At 48.5% G+C, this 14,622-nt stretch overlaps 6 protein-coding genes across 6 annotated transcripts; 5 read left to right on the top strand and 1 right to left on the bottom strand.

Moving 5' to 3' along the window:
* Positions 1-170: 170 nt before the first annotated feature.
* FSUBG_7846 (fructosyl amino acid oxidase) lies at positions 171-1,553 on the top strand (the record flags this gene model as incomplete). The annotated part of the gene is made up of 2 exons (XM_036686192.1): positions 171-380; positions 447-1,553. The coding sequence occupies 2 exons, from the start codon at positions 171-173 to the stop codon at positions 1,551-1,553; spliced, it is 1,317 nt and encodes a 438-aa protein (XP_036536636.1).
* Positions 1,554-2,466: 913 nt separating this feature from the next.
* Positions 2,467-3,554, top strand: FSUBG_7847 (dihydrodipicolinate synthase; the record flags this gene model as incomplete). The annotated part of the gene is made up of 2 exons (XM_036686193.1): positions 2,467-2,513; positions 2,570-3,554. 2 exons carry the CDS (start codon positions 2,467-2,469, stop codon positions 3,552-3,554), a joined length of 1,032 nt encoding a protein of 343 aa, XP_036536637.1.
* Positions 3,555-4,358: 804 nt separating this feature from the next.
* On the top strand, positions 4,359-6,980 carry FSUBG_7848 (positive activator of transcription; the record flags this gene model as incomplete). The annotated part of the gene is made up of 9 exons (XM_036686194.1): positions 4,359-4,441; positions 4,569-4,691; positions 4,745-4,863; positions 4,908-5,099; positions 5,144-5,688; positions 5,735-6,008; positions 6,056-6,231; positions 6,279-6,462; positions 6,514-6,980. 9 exons carry the CDS (start codon positions 4,359-4,361, stop codon positions 6,978-6,980), a joined length of 2,163 nt encoding a protein of 720 aa, XP_036536638.1.
* Positions 6,981-7,247: 267 nt separating this feature from the next.
* On the bottom strand, positions 7,248-9,380 carry FSUBG_7849 (retinal pigment epithelial membrane; the record flags this gene model as incomplete). The annotated part of the gene is made up of 3 exons (XM_036686195.1): positions 7,248-8,158; positions 8,366-9,252; positions 9,298-9,380. The coding sequence occupies 3 exons, from the start codon at positions 9,378-9,380 to the stop codon at positions 7,248-7,250; spliced, it is 1,881 nt and encodes a 626-aa protein (XP_036536639.1).
* Positions 9,381-10,208: 828 nt separating this feature from the next.
* FSUBG_7850 (phytoene synthase) lies at positions 10,209-12,200 on the top strand (the record flags this gene model as incomplete). The annotated part of the gene is made up of 6 exons (XM_036686197.1): positions 10,209-10,231; positions 10,284-10,383; positions 10,431-10,450; positions 10,500-10,826; positions 10,880-11,053; positions 11,102-12,200. 6 exons carry the CDS (start codon positions 10,209-10,211, stop codon positions 12,198-12,200), a joined length of 1,743 nt encoding a protein of 580 aa, XP_036536640.1.
* A 552-nt stretch (positions 12,201-12,752) lies between these two features.
* On the top strand, positions 12,753-14,612 carry FSUBG_7851 (phytoene dehydrogenase AL-1 (carotenoid biosynthesis al-1); the record flags this gene model as incomplete). Its single annotated transcript, XM_036686198.1, has 4 exons — positions 12,753-12,786; positions 12,842-12,963; positions 13,009-13,542; positions 13,590-14,612. The coding sequence occupies 4 exons, from the start codon at positions 12,753-12,755 to the stop codon at positions 14,610-14,612; spliced, it is 1,713 nt and encodes a 570-aa protein (XP_036536641.1).
* Positions 14,613-14,622: the final 10 nt, after the last annotated feature.

Genomic DNA, 14,622 nt, shown 5'->3' on the forward strand with positions numbered 1-14,622 from the left:
CTTCGGGTGCTGCAAAGGCGTTAAGCGTAGGCGCATCACGAGACGGTGGTGGCCGGATATCGAACGACGATGGGTTTGGAGGCTCGGAATGGGTGAATACTTATAGAATGACGCCTCAATTGCTTCAGTCTTATTAGCAATAGCTTCAATTCCCTTCCCACTGTGCAAACATGAGTGTTTCCAAGTCTGAGCCAATCCTCATCGTTGGAGGCGGTGCCTTTGGCCTCTCAACAGTCGTGCACCTCCTCAGAGCGGGTTACAAAGATATTACCGTTCTCGACAAAGATGAAGAGATCCCCTCTCGGTGGTCTGCTGCGAATGATCTCAACAAAATCGTGCGCGCAGAGTACGAAGACTCTCTGTATCAAGACCTCACAGTGGTAAGTCCCCCAAATACCCCAAGTCCAACTTTTTACTGGATCAATATTAACGAATTGGCCAATCAGAAAGCGATTGAAGCCTGGCAGACTCCCCTGTTCGCTCCGCATTTCCACCAAGTGGGTTTTTTGCACTGTGTTTCTGGCAAAGCACCAAAAGAAGCACTTGACACGCTCAATCGATTCCGAGCTGCAGCTGAGCGAGACCCTCGTATGAAATCTCACCTTTCGCCACTTGATACGCAGAAGGATATCTCAGATGCTGTTTGGCAGTACAAAGACAGCGCGTTTCCTGGTTGGAATGGGTACTTTAATAGGTTTGATGGGTACGCGCACTCAGGCAACGCGCTCAAGTCCATTTTTCTGGCGACACGGGCCCAGGGCGTGAAGTATATCCTCGGGGCAGCCGGTGCTGTATCTAAGATTGCCTATGAGAAGACTTCGTCTGGTCGCAAAGCAAAGGGCGTCAAAACCACTGGCGGACTGTTCTACCCTTCTAATCTGGTCATCGTCTCCGTTGGCGCTGCTGGTGCCAAGCTGGTACCCGAGATTGGCAAGCAGCTAGTCGCCAAGTCATGGTCTGTGGCTCACTTACATCTCACAGACGACGAGACATCTGCTCTTCGGGGCATCCCGGTGACATACGCGCGTGACCTTGGTTTCTTCTTCGAGCCTGATCCCAAGACGAATCTCCTCAAGCTATGTCCCATGGGCGGTGGCTTCATCAACACTGATCCCAAGACTGGAATCTCGCATGCACCTACAGATCTGAAACAGAGTGCTTTCCTACCTGATAGCGACGAGAAGCAGCTTCGTGAGCTTGTCCAACAGACCCTTCCTCAGTTCGCAGACAGGCCGTTCGTGAAGAAGACGCTTTGCTGGTTCGCTGATACAGCCGACTCGGACTTTATCATCGACTACGTGCCTAACACGTCTTCTTCGGTGCTGTTCTTGTCTGGGGATAGTGGTCATGGATTCAAGTTCTTCCCCATTTTTGGCGGGTTTGTGAAGGATCTGTTGCAGTCAGAGAAGGGAGAGCAACCTGAGGCAAGATGGAGGTGGAAAAACCCTAAGACAGATGAAGCAAAGGGTGATTGGGGCGGTGCTGTCAGCTGGAGACTTGGTAACTCGACCGAACTTGTGGATATACAGCCTGTTGGTCAGACCAAGCTCTAATTTCTCGACAATTGTCCTTCATCTAGAATCTTTGTTTCTGTAGCACCGATTAAATGAAACTGCGGTATAGTTAGCCGAAACTTTGAATAATAGTACACCTTTATCACTTGAATCTCTTCTGATTTCTGCTCAGCATTTCGTCGACTCGAGGCTTGGCTATTCTGTGAAAATGATTGAGCGTACGGAGCCAGAATTTTGAGCGTTCAATCCATCTTTGTGACCATGATGACGTCCTCATTCGCTTTGTATTCTTACAGATACTGAACTATAGAGAAATGTCGCATTTCATAGTAAGCTATTTCAACATAAATATCGTCTAGCCTCGCAACTTGTACATATTTGAATATCCATGCCATTGCTGGGACGCGATTCCAGGGTAAGCTGATCAGCGTGACCATCGGCGTTGGAAAACCGAACGTCAACCCTGCCCGAAGAGCAACAACGAGCACCTCAAATTTGATAAGTTCTCGGAGACTTCTAGAACGTAGAGCGAATATTGAGTCGCCAGATTCTTTGCCTTCTCAGCACATTCCCCAAAGTAAACTTGAGAGTCAGGAAGTAGCCCCGAAGAGACTCGGCCGACATCCCCGAGCTTTCACAGCACATGACTGGCCAGAGCTGCGTTCTAGGCCCACAACAAACACCGGGAGCCCTGCCGGTCACAGCGGGCGGGTTCCCGGGGGCGAGACGCAGAGTAGTAGCCACTGAAACCCTCCATCCTCGGAGCAGCCTTTGACATGTCGGAACAGATTCGCGATACAACCCCACTTCAGATGAGGAGGTGATGAACATCATGCTTTTAAAGAACAACGATTGAGTCAAATATCTGCATTAATTAAAACATCATCAATAATAAGTTACTTTGGTATACTGCTAGTTTATTCATCCATCAATTACTTCCAATATCATCATCATGGGCTCCCTCAACCCTGCACCCTCCCAACAGCCCCATGTTCCCAGGTAAGCCTCCCTCTCCAACCCTGCCTTAGGTATCATCACAATACTAACATTCCCAGCCCGGGAGTATGGTGTCCAGCAGTCACATTCTTCAACCACTCAGACGACACAGTAGACCATGCCTCTCAAGCAAAATACTTCGCCCATCTCGCCGACTCCGGCCTCAACGGCCTTATCGTAATGGGCTCCAACGCCGAAGCCTTCCTCCTCACCCGCGAAGAGCGCTATGAGCTCATCGCCCTCGCCCGCAAGACAATCGGCCCTGACTTTCCCCTCATGGCCGGTGTCGGAGCCCACTCTACCAAGCAGACTCTTGAGCTTGCTGAAGATGCTCACAAGGCTGGCGCGAATTATCTTCTCGTGCTGCCTCCTGCGTACTTTGGCAAGGCGACGAGTATGAATGTTGTTAAGCGCTTCTTCTCGGAGGTTGCAAAGAAGTCACCTTTACCTGTTGTTATTTATAACTTCCCTGGTGTGACGAACGGTGTTGATATCGATTCTGAGACGATTGTTCAGATCTATGAGGAGAGCAAGAAGTCTCATCCTAGCGGAAAGTCCAATGTCGTCGGCGTAAAGTTGACTTGTGGCTCCGTTGGAAAGATCACGCGTCTCGCAGCTCAAATCCCCTCTTCAGAATTCTCTACATACGGCGGTCAATCTGACTTCCTTATCGGTGGTCTAGCGGCCGGCAGTGTAGGATGCGTCGCAGCCTTTGCCAACGTCTTCCCAACTCTGACATCAAAGATTTACGCTCTGTACAAGGAGGGAAAGTTCGAGGAGGCGCTGAAGTTGCAACAACTTGCTGCTCTTGCTGAGCGACCTTGCAAAGCGGGCGTTGCTTCCACAAAGTACGCTGTGGCTGTGTTTTCGGCAAGATTGGCGGGTGTTGAAGGGGCTGAGGAGAAGTTGGCACCGAGACATCCGTATGAGCCTGTTGGTGAAGCTGTTAAGACTAGTGTTAAGAGTATTATGAAGGAGGCGGGTGATAAGGAGGAGGAGTTGCTCAAGACTTGGACGGATCGTGTCAAGGGGCGCCTGAACTAGTTAGATAGAGGGGAAAAGCCTGGATATTGAGAATAATAGAGCTGTTACTGACATGAGACGAGACATGAAAGTGACGTGATACCTTCGGGGGAATTGCCCGTTGACTCTGTTCTTCTAGGACTGTTCCCCAGACTGTTGGGAACAAGGATTGGCGTGATGGCTAACCTGCAGAACAGCGGGGGAGCAGCGGCGAATACTTCCATCACGTTTCCATGAGTCAAATGTCAACGTATCGGGATGAATGCATATCCAAAGTCCGTACCCCATGCGCCATCGGTGGACCTGTTGGGTCGATTGTGTGACATACCCAGCCCAACCCATCCGGGAAGGCCGTGGTCAAGCGCACGGTGCTTCGATTATCGTTTCCCCATGTTCTAGCCTGGCTAAAACGACCAGGGTCAAAGCCTAATCCGCTATCAAAAAAACGGCCAACCCAGCATCTGTCCCACTGCAAAGTCGTTATCAACAGTGCACCCTCCACTTGGCCAATGCCCCCAAACTCACCTCACTTATTACAGTAGAGTAAAGAAGATAGCGATTTCTACACCGCAACAACAATCTTCTTCCTGTCCTCAACTGAAGAATCTCCATCTCCGATTATTCCCCTTAGTATTTCTTCTTTTTTTACCTTTTGCAGCATAATACTCGTGACCCAGTGGCGCCTGCTCTAACCCCAATATTACAGCAGGGGCAAAAAACCGCTGGAGCTTAAGCTAACGAAACCTTCTCTTCCCCGCCAACCACCGAAACAATCTCTTTCCATCTCATCAGCACCTTTGTTCTCTCGTCATACGATTCCCTGCGATGGCGCCTGGATCGACGCATGGAAGGAAAACGTCTGGTACGACTGCAGGATCGGGTCGTGTCTCCAAGAGATCTGATAATGCGTGAGTACGGCGCTGAGACCTGAATCCCCCTGTATCCGCTTCCCCTCACCTTGCAACGTCAACTTCACCTGACCTCACTCACCGAGCATCATCAACAGTTGGAGGGCAGACTACTAACGGAAGACAGGTGTTCGCGATGTCGCAAGCAAAAAATAAAATGTTCGGGCTCACATCCCTGCGACGCGTGCAAGAAGCGCAAATTATCTTGCGAGTTTGATCAACGCGATCAAAAGGTTCTCGTCACGCGTGGGTAAGCTCATCGCAATCGATTTTTCGCGACATGACGTATTGATGGCTTTCAAGGTTCATTCTAGATTTACAACAACGCGCTGCGACGACTCAATCGAGTACTGGGACGACCGAGTATATCACGCCGGGGTCTTTAGATACAAACATCAATGTTGGAGGACCTTCTGATTCAGGTATGTTCGATGGCCCGATCAAGAATCACTTCTAACGGTGATAGTTGAACCGCCGCCTCATTTACCTTCACCTGGGGGCAATGCCTCTGCTTCGCTGCCCACGGAGGACTCGCTCCTCGGGAGCCGTAGTAGCACCAACAGCAGTGGCAAGGGACTGGACCCTATCGCCTCTGCCCTGGTGAATCCTTTGTCATCTGGACAATCCAAGTTTATGCAATCAGCGCAGGGCCGAGAATGTAAGTACTCATTGCTTTAAACACGGCCTCAGCTGACATCTCAGTCTATCTGGGAACATCATCAAACTGGTCTTTCACCCGACGCGTCCTCAGCCTTACTCACGAATACATCCACCAAAGCCCTATCTCAGTCGACAATTTACTCTTCGATGGTTTAGCATACGACCTTGGATGGGACGGCTCTAGAATTACCCCGGCACTGGATACGCCGGTCATGCCCAGTCTCGACCATGCGGTCTTCCTCATCAACACAGTCAAGTTTCACTGCGGCCAACTATTTCACTTGTTCGACGAAGAGACATTCATGGCCTATCTGCACGAATTCTACGCGGACCCGAGCAGTCATATTGCAGCTGCGGACCTGCCATATATTCACCTCCTCCTCATCCTGGCCTTTGGCAAAGCCTTTGCTGAGAACAACAACTACCAAGCAAAAAGGCCCCCTGGCGCTGATTACTTCGTCACGGCCCTCCGACTTTTACCAAGCATTCATATCCTTGTTTACCAACCACTGATATCGACAGAGATTTTATGCTGTATAGCGCTATACTTTGAGTCTCTTGACTACAGACACTCGTCACACGGATTTGTACGCACCCCGTCGTGCTTCAGTGGATTCAGCTAACCTGCGACAGATTGGACAAGCAATGAGAGTTGCACTCGGGCAAGGGATGCACACCGACATGCCAGTAGATCAACTAGGAGACCGTATTGTTGAACGAAGTCGAAGGATATGGTGGACTGTTTACGTATTGGACCGCGAGATGACATCTCTGATGGGCCTACCGCAATCAATCCATGACGACGATATTCACCACCAGCTTCCGCACTTTGACGGATCAACGCAACGAGTGGCGGCACTTCACATGCAGATTCGACTTTGCCGGACAATTGCCTCAGTTGGAAGAGGTGAGAAGGTATCTCAATTTTATTGACCAAGGCTAACGGGATGATAGGAGTATATGGAGCGAATGGACGGCTGAACAAGAAGTTCCTACTCAGCACCAAGAAGGTTCTCGAGAACATCGCTGGGCTCGCGGACGAACTACAGCAGCAGTTTCCTCTCGGTGCAGATAAAGCGGTAAACGGCGTTTCAAGGGTAGCAGGATACCTCCATACTCTATACCATCAGGTAACATCATTGTTCTGCATGCGAATAACTCGTGCTGACACTTGTAGTGTATCGTTCTCGCAACAAGACCTCTACTGCTCTGCTTCCTCAAAATCCGCTTTGAAACCCCCGACTCCATAACGGAAGCCCTCAACTCATCCCAAACTGTCTGGAACCTGATCAAGATGTGTATCGACTCTTCCTACCAGATGATCAACATTCTTGGCTGTTTGCAAAGTCAAGGTCTGCTTGGTAAATCATGAGATTGATCTCGTCAACCGCAGCTACTGACAATTTCCCCAGAAGCGTTTCTCCCTTTCGATCTCGAGTCGCTCTTCGTATCGAGCTTTAACCTCCTCATCGCTCCCGTTCTTGATCCCCGATTCTCAGAATACGATGCTACGTTCCGACATAAGACGCATATAATCTTCAACGAGATGATTAGTAAGGGTAATCTCATCGCCATGTTCAGGAGATCGGAGTTGCAGCAGCTTGACGATATGCTGGGTCGTTTGCCACGTGAACAATCTGAAACAACACCGATTCCGATCGATGGACAGATTATTGGAGGGACGATTGGCGAGGGCGAAAGTGGGCTGAATGATTTGAATGATGATAATGAGACCATGGCCTCGATGTTGCCTGGTATGGATGATTTGGGAATGGATGCGTGGTTCACAACTGCGCAGATGATTGACATGGCGAATTCGATTGCAAACAGCGATACTGAGTTTTTATCGCACACAATGATGGAACATGATATTTGGTGAAAGAGTCGGGACAGCTTCTGGCAGTTGAAGCCTTGGTAACCGCGGTTTTATGAGTTCATGCTTAATGGAAGGGTGTTTGGTCTTGCATGCCAGTTGGAACTTTGGGGAAGTTTCAAAGCTTTCTGAGTAGCTGATGTGCTTATTATGGATTACAAGGATGGAAAATCATATACACATATTGACAAAAGCTATAAGATACAAGAACGTACTATGGAACTCGTAACAGGGTATCGTGAAAGCGGATCATACTGAAATACTAGAGATTCATCAGCCGACAGCTCTCTCCAATTTCTCTCGCAACACCATCCATGACTTCCTTATCTGTCCTCCGCCATTAACCCAATCCTCTTTCTTCCTCTGCACTTCTTCCAAACTTCTCAAAGAATCCACATCCCGTTGTCCTTCGATATCCCCACTAGAAAACCAAGTTCCATGCAGACCATACGGCACTCTCTGCGGAAGTCTGACCTTGGCAACAACATCACGCATGTTCTTGGCGTCAAGAATCCACAACTCAGACTTAGCAGATGGAGGGCAATCACCTGTAGACAGGAGTTGAGACTCGTCGAAGACGTAAAAGAGCAGGTACCCATCGTCCTCTTCGGATGACGAAGCTCGAGGAACAAACCGTGGCTCTTGAGCGTAGTGGTTTGGCGGGAGACGGAATATCTTTATGGGATCGTCCTTCTTTTGTTGTTCAAGGATCTCGCTCACCGACCGTCTATCGACGCACCCAGTGATAGGGGCTGTGTTCATCTTCTTCCCTCGTTGGATGAGAGTCTTAGCATCCATCTTGACAAGAAGATCGACCTTATCAGCTCGTCCGAGGGCAATGCCGAAACAAGAAGTCGACGTGCTGCAGCCGTAAATATAGCGAGCGTCTTGCATTTCGCGATCTGGCCGAACAGAGGGAAACTCGAATGGTATGGAAGAGAGAGCCCACTGATTCTTCACTTCGTTCTGGGATGTCGTGGACGTGTCAAACTCGTAATAGTACAGCCGGCATTGATCGTAGTCGTCGGACTCTGCAGTGGGGAAGTAGTCGGTTAGACCAGCCGCTACCCCGGGTGACTCTAGAGTAGGGGCTTCTTTGTGTCTGCAGGTCGTTTCTTTCTTATCGTCTGACCAGTCCCGTGCTTGGGTAGACTTAGACCTCGCTGGTGGCCTGATATTCCCGGCTGTATATACAAGCGTAGACGAAGTCATACGGCATGCAAGGATATTAACAGAGCTTCCCCCGTCACTCGAGTGAGAATCCCATGTATTCGCAGTATGGAAGATGCAGCATGGGGCTGTATGATACCACCGCACACTAGATGGTTGATGCCGCGGGAACACTCCAAACCGTGAAGGCTTCGTCGGGTCGTACGATACAACCTCTTTACCTTTCATTGTGTTGAGAGGATCGAGGCTAAGAGGAAGGTCCATGATGATAGTATGGCTCCGAGACGCTCCAAAGTCGTGCATCATTCGAGCACCAGATACCCCCAAAACAGACTGATTCACAAGTCTATGTCCAGATGCCTTTTCGTTGCTCTTCGGAAGTACTGAGTAATGTACGTATGGCGGCATGAAGGTGTTATGATAGAGAAGCATCTCTCCAGTAACGGGGTCTACTTTGGGATGCCCTGTTGTCCATTCCTTCATGAAGCTGAAGAGTCCGCTGCCGCCAAACGGAGAGTCATTACTGCTGGCTTGAGGTTTCTTTGGCTCTCCTTCAGCTTGAACACCGTCGAACCAGCCGACAGTATCCAGCGAGGGAAGCTGTATCCTCATTGGCGGTCCACTTTCGCATGTCGCCAAAGCCCTCCCATCGTGGTATAAGACAGCAGTATTAGCGACACTGATGCGCTTGATGGCTTGTTGAGATCCAGGTAGGTTTGAGAGAATGACCAGGAATATCGTCCTGAGGGTCGCGAACATGATCTTAAACATGGTCGATAGCGGGTTTACCAGGGTCGTGATGCTTGGCATTACTGGCGACACAACAGAGGTCGTCTTTCTGGATAAGTACAAATCTGTCAAAATATACTGATTGACGAATTCGGGTATAATCTTGCCATCTATGGATGTCTTTCTAAACGCGACACCAGAGAGCATCCCATCGCCGTCAAACCAATGGGCGTCTTTGCCAAGGTCTTGGTGGCTGACGGGATTGCCGCCATTGCGAACGTACTGACCACCAGTCAGTTCTGGCGGTATACATCCACTATATGTGCACGGAGTAAGATTTGTTGTTTGATGGATTGGGGCAAAATTGCCAGTGAGATATCTGTAACTGGTCAACATTGTGTTATGGACCGGGGGAAAGACTTACGGGTGACGAAGTGGCGGGGAGATATTCTTGTCTGGCTGAGACATTGACGTTTGTGTGAGGGGATTTCGTTGCAGGAACTTCATGATTATATGTGGACTATGATATGATGCGGTATCGAGTCGCGATAGTATGGGGTTCTGGTAAATAGCGCGCTACAGATAAGAGGAAAGGAAGAATAGACGATTAGTATGTGCGAAGACCTTCAAGCTACATCGCGAGATGGGTCCAATCAAAAGCGAAAAAGGAGACGGAGTTATGCCAAAGCATATGATATTCCATGAAGCTATACAGAATACACACATCTACAACCAGCAGACCACCAGTAACTTAACTATATAACCCACAACCAGATCGAGATGATCAGGACAGACGTAGGGAGCATCAATCGCTGGATAACACGGCACGCAATGGGGATATCCATCCATCAAAACTACTAGCACGATCTGTCACGCGTCATAATCAAGTCTCATCTCCATAACGGTAACGGCAATGTCAAAAAGACCGAGTATCCCGAACCAGGGGTCTCGAATTAATTGATGACAAGTACACTCGATCCCCAAAAAAGTTGAAGAAAAAAGTCGTGACGTCAACGAGTCCCTGAGATGTAACATGACAGAAAACGCCTCTCCCCCACTCACACTCAACAACGGTGAAGAGAAGCTAGTGGTGGGGGAGCATTATTGTCACCCAAGACATAACAGACAGGGGTACGTTGTACCATCAAGGGCTGTGTTAGTGTCTGAAAAACAAACTGTGGACTCACGCACCACTCACGCTCCGACTTCTTCCTTAACAACCTTTTTCCTTTTCACTTTTTGACTCTGGCTTTATTTGAAGCCCATATCGTATGCCGTCACACACAAATCCATCTGTTGTTTTCGTTCACGTACACGAAGTAAACCTCTGTCAAAATGGGTTGGGAATATGCCCAAGTGTACGTATTCTTCGCGTTGTTGAGGGGGCTTTTAACTCATCCCTCGATATAGGCATCTAAAATACACGATAACGTTTGGTGTTGTTTTGGCGGCGGTTTATAGACCGTTGATGTCACGGTTGGATGTTTTTAAGCTTGTGTTTTTGATAACGGTGAGTTTTTTCTGGGAGGTTTAAGGGCTTGAAGCTAACTTTGGCAGGTTGCTGTTGTTTCGACCATGTATGTTGATTTGGGAGGGGATTTTGTTGAGGGTTACTAACGCTGACAGCCCCTGGGACTCGTATCTCATCAAAAATCGCATATGGACTTATCCTCCTGGTGTCGTGGTCGGTCTGACAGCATGGGATATCCCAGCTGAAGAATTGTTTTTCTTCGTCATTCAGACTTTCAACACCTCTCTACTCTACATGATTCTCAGCAAACCAACATTTCACCCTATTTACCTGTCTAAGAAGACGGGCTGGGGCAAAATCGCTGGCCAGATTCTTTTCGCATCAGCAATTGTTTTCGGCCTCGTTTCTGTGTCCTCTGGTGGCGAGGGCATGTACATGGGCCTTATCCTCATTTGGGCCTGTCCATTCCTCTTGTTTCTATGGTAATGCCTCAACTGGCCAACTGTTTCATGCCGCATATGCTAACCATTGGCAGGTCGATTTCCTATCAGCTTATTGTGAATTTACCTTGGACAAATACTGCACTTCCTATTGCTTTGCCAACCTTGTATTTGTGGGTTGTTGACACTTTTGCGTTGCGACGGGGAACGTGGAGTATCACTTCTGGGACCAAATACGGCGTCGTCTTGTGGGATGGCCTCGACATTGAGTAAGTGGCCATTATTCTGAGAGAGTTGAGCTTTCTAACAATTTGCAGAGAGGCCGTCTTTTTCCTTCTCACCAACACCTTGATTGTCTTTGGCCTCATCGCTTGCGACAACAACCTGGCTATTCTCGACACTTTTCCTGAGCACTTCCCTCGGACAAAGGGAGTGCCCAGCTTGCTTACCATTATCCGAACTCTTATTCTACCTAAAGAGAAGTATGATGAAGAGCGTATTCAAGGCCTTGTCAGCGCCGTTGCCCTGCTCCGAAAGAAGAGCCGAAGCTTCTATCTCGCAAGCGGCACTTTTGAGGGAAGACTTCGTATCGACCTGATCCGTCTTTATGCGTTCTGTCGAGCAGCTGACGATCTCGTTGACGAAGCTCCATCTGTTGATGACTCTAGAGCCTCAATCGAGAAGCTGAGAAAGTTTCTTGATCTCGCTTATGAAGAGAACCAAGAGGAACCTTCGCAAAGACTACGAGAATATGTCACGTCCAACATCCCGGAGATGTTCCACATGGCTCTTCTCCAATTGCCTACTTATTATCTACCCAAGCAACCCTTGGATGATCTGCTCAAGGGCTTTGACACCGATCTTCTCTTTGACAGAAAGTCCGGTGCATTCCCTATCGAGACCACCGAAGACCTGGATATCTACGGAAGTCGCGTAGCCGGCACTGTCGCAGAACTTTGCAACCATCTTATTCTCTACCATACCCCAGAAACTGTCCCCGAAGACATTCAGCGCGAAGTTGTTGCTTCAGGCCAAGAAATGGGCATCGCACTTCAATACGTCAACATCGCCCGTGACATCAAAACCGACGCAGAAATCGACCGCGTCTACCTTCCCCTCTCTTGGCTAAAAGAAGCCCAACTCACTCCAGAAGATGTAATCCAAAATCCCCACGGTCCCGCCATCGAAGCTCTCCGTCATAAATTGCTTGACCGTGCTTTTGAAAAATACAACATGGCAAAGAGCGCTATTGATAAGCTTCCTTCAGAAGGAAAAGGACCGATTCGCGTTGCTGTTGAGAGCTATATGGAAATTGGACGCGTTCTAAGAGAAAAGGGTCCTACGATGAAGAAGGGCAGAGCTACTGTTCCTAAGATGAGACGAATTCGTGTTGCATGGTCTGCATTGAACAAATAGCGGGGTGAAGCGTGGAGGATGTAATGGTAGAAGTCATAGATTCATAGATTATTCATCGCATTCCACTTTGAGTCTCCTTTTTTTTCTTCAAGATTTAGATGATGTCTCAAAACATCGTCTACTCAACCGTTGGAATTACTTGGCGTCGTCAAGTCTCGTGGCGTCCTAATTTCATAGCCGCACCGTTGACATTTTGACAGCACCACCACCATAAACCCCCCAACCAATCATTCAACACGCATCCCATCACCAAATCCACTAAAAACCCTCCAAACCAAACCCGTCAATGATCGTCAACGCATCAACGACTTCAATTCTCCCTGTCAATCTTCAATAAACCACTTTAATCCCTCAAAATACAGACTGCGCCTCGTTAAGCACAGGGTAAATTAGCCTCTCACATGTACGCCAAGTGTCTCATTAAACGAATGCGAAGAAAAAGTGGATCAAACAAAATGGAAGACGTCATTGACTCTATTGCTCTGACTATCAAAACCGTTGGCTTCGGGTGAATCGGTTATTGATTGAGCATCTTCACTTTTTACAGCAAAAATGAGCGACATTAAGAAATCTGTTATTGTTATTGGTAAGTTGCCCTCAACATTATGAACTATGAGAAGGCATTGACTGACAATCACTAGGTGCTGGTGTCGGTGGCGTTTCTACTGCTGCGAGACTTGCAAAAGCTGGCTTCAAAGTTACTATCCTCGAGAAGAATGACTTTACCGGCGGACGTTGCTCTCTAATCCACAACGATGGCCACGTACGTCTTCCCTATCACTTTATTTACGCCCACTAACCTTGTCAGCGCTTCGACCAAGGTCCATCTCTTCTTCTTCTCCCTCGCTTCTTCCACGAGATCTTCCAAGACCTAGGAACTTCTCTAACCGCTGAGGGCGTTGAGCTTCTGAAATGTGAACCAAACTACAACATCTGGTTTGGCGATGGTTCATCCTTTGAGATGTCCACTGATCTGACCAAGATGAAGAAAGCTATCGAAGCCGTTGAAGGTATCGATGGTTTTGAGAGATATCTTGGTTTTCTTCAGGAGTCGCATCGACATTATGAAGTTAGTGTTGAGTCGGTGCTTCGAAGGAACTTCCCTAGCATTCTGAGTCTGGCAAGACCTGAGGTGCTGTTCAATCTGTTCAATATTCACCCCCTGGAGAGTATCTGGACGAGAGCAAGCAAGTACTTCTGGACTGAGAGGTTGAGAAGGGTTTTCACATTTGGAAGTATGTACATGGGAATGAGCCCTTTTGATGCGCCGGGAACATATAGCTTGCTTCAGTATACTGAGCTTGCTGAGGGTATTCTATATCCTCGAGGTGGATTCCACAAGGTCAGTCTTGCAACCCGACATGCTAGGTTCCTCACTAACATCTTCAGGTCGTTGAAGCTCTAGTAAACGTTGGTCAGCGTCTTGGTGTCGAGTACCGTCTGAATACCGGCGTCAAGTCCATCTCCATCGACCAAGCGACCGGCAAGGCAAACGGCGTCGTTCTGAGTGACGGAACACATTTGCCTTCAGACATTGTCATCTCAAACGCTGACCTTGTCTACACTTACAACAATCTCCTCCCCAAGACCAGCTACGCAGACTCGCTATCAAAACGAGAGACTTCTTGCAGTAGTATCTCTTTCTACTGGTCTGCTTCCAAGATCGTCCCTGAACTCAATGCTCACAACATTTTCCTCGCGGATGAGTATCAGGAGTCCTTTGACAGCATCTTCAAGGAGCACCTCATTCCTTCAGAACCATCATTCTACGTCAATGTCCCTTCGCGCATTGACCCTTCGGCTGCCCCTGAGGGCAAGGACTCTATCGTTGTTCTTGTGCCTGTAGGTCATCTTCTCTCAGACTCTGAAGGAACACATCGTGGTTTGTCCAAGTCTGGAAACTCTGGTGGCCTCGAGACAAGCCAGGACTGGGATAAGATGATTTCTCTTGCTCGCGACACAGTTATTGCAACAATGCGTGCGAGAATAGGTGTTGATCTTGCTCCTCTCATCGAGAACGAGATCATTAACACCCCATTCACATGGCAAGAAAAGTTCAACCTCGACAAGGGCGCTATTCTTGGTCTAAGTCACTCCATCATGAACGTTCTCGCCTTCAGACCTGGCACTCAGCACTCCAAGTACAAGAACCTGTACTTTGCCGGTGCCAGCACACATCCTGGCACCGGTGTTCCTGTTTGTATCGCTGGTAGTAAGATTGTTTCAGAACAGATTCTCAAGGACTCGGGGTTCAAGAGCCATCAGATTCCTTGGGCGCAGGATACTGCCAAGTCTCCCAAGGGTGGACTGGATAAGATGAGCGATTCGTCTCTGACTCTGTTTCAAGGGTTCTTGGGAGCTTTGGTTGCGATTTTGTTGGCTTATTACTATCTTGTCATTGCTGCGAATTAGCGAGCATTAG

The sequence above is a fragment of the Fusarium subglutinans genome, assembly GCF_013396075.1.
Source record: "Fusarium subglutinans strain NRRL 66333 chromosome Unknown NRRL66333_c0000102, whole genome shotgun sequence".
In the NCBI taxonomy this organism is placed as follows: Eukaryota; Fungi; Ascomycota; class Sordariomycetes; order Hypocreales; family Nectriaceae; genus Fusarium; species Fusarium subglutinans.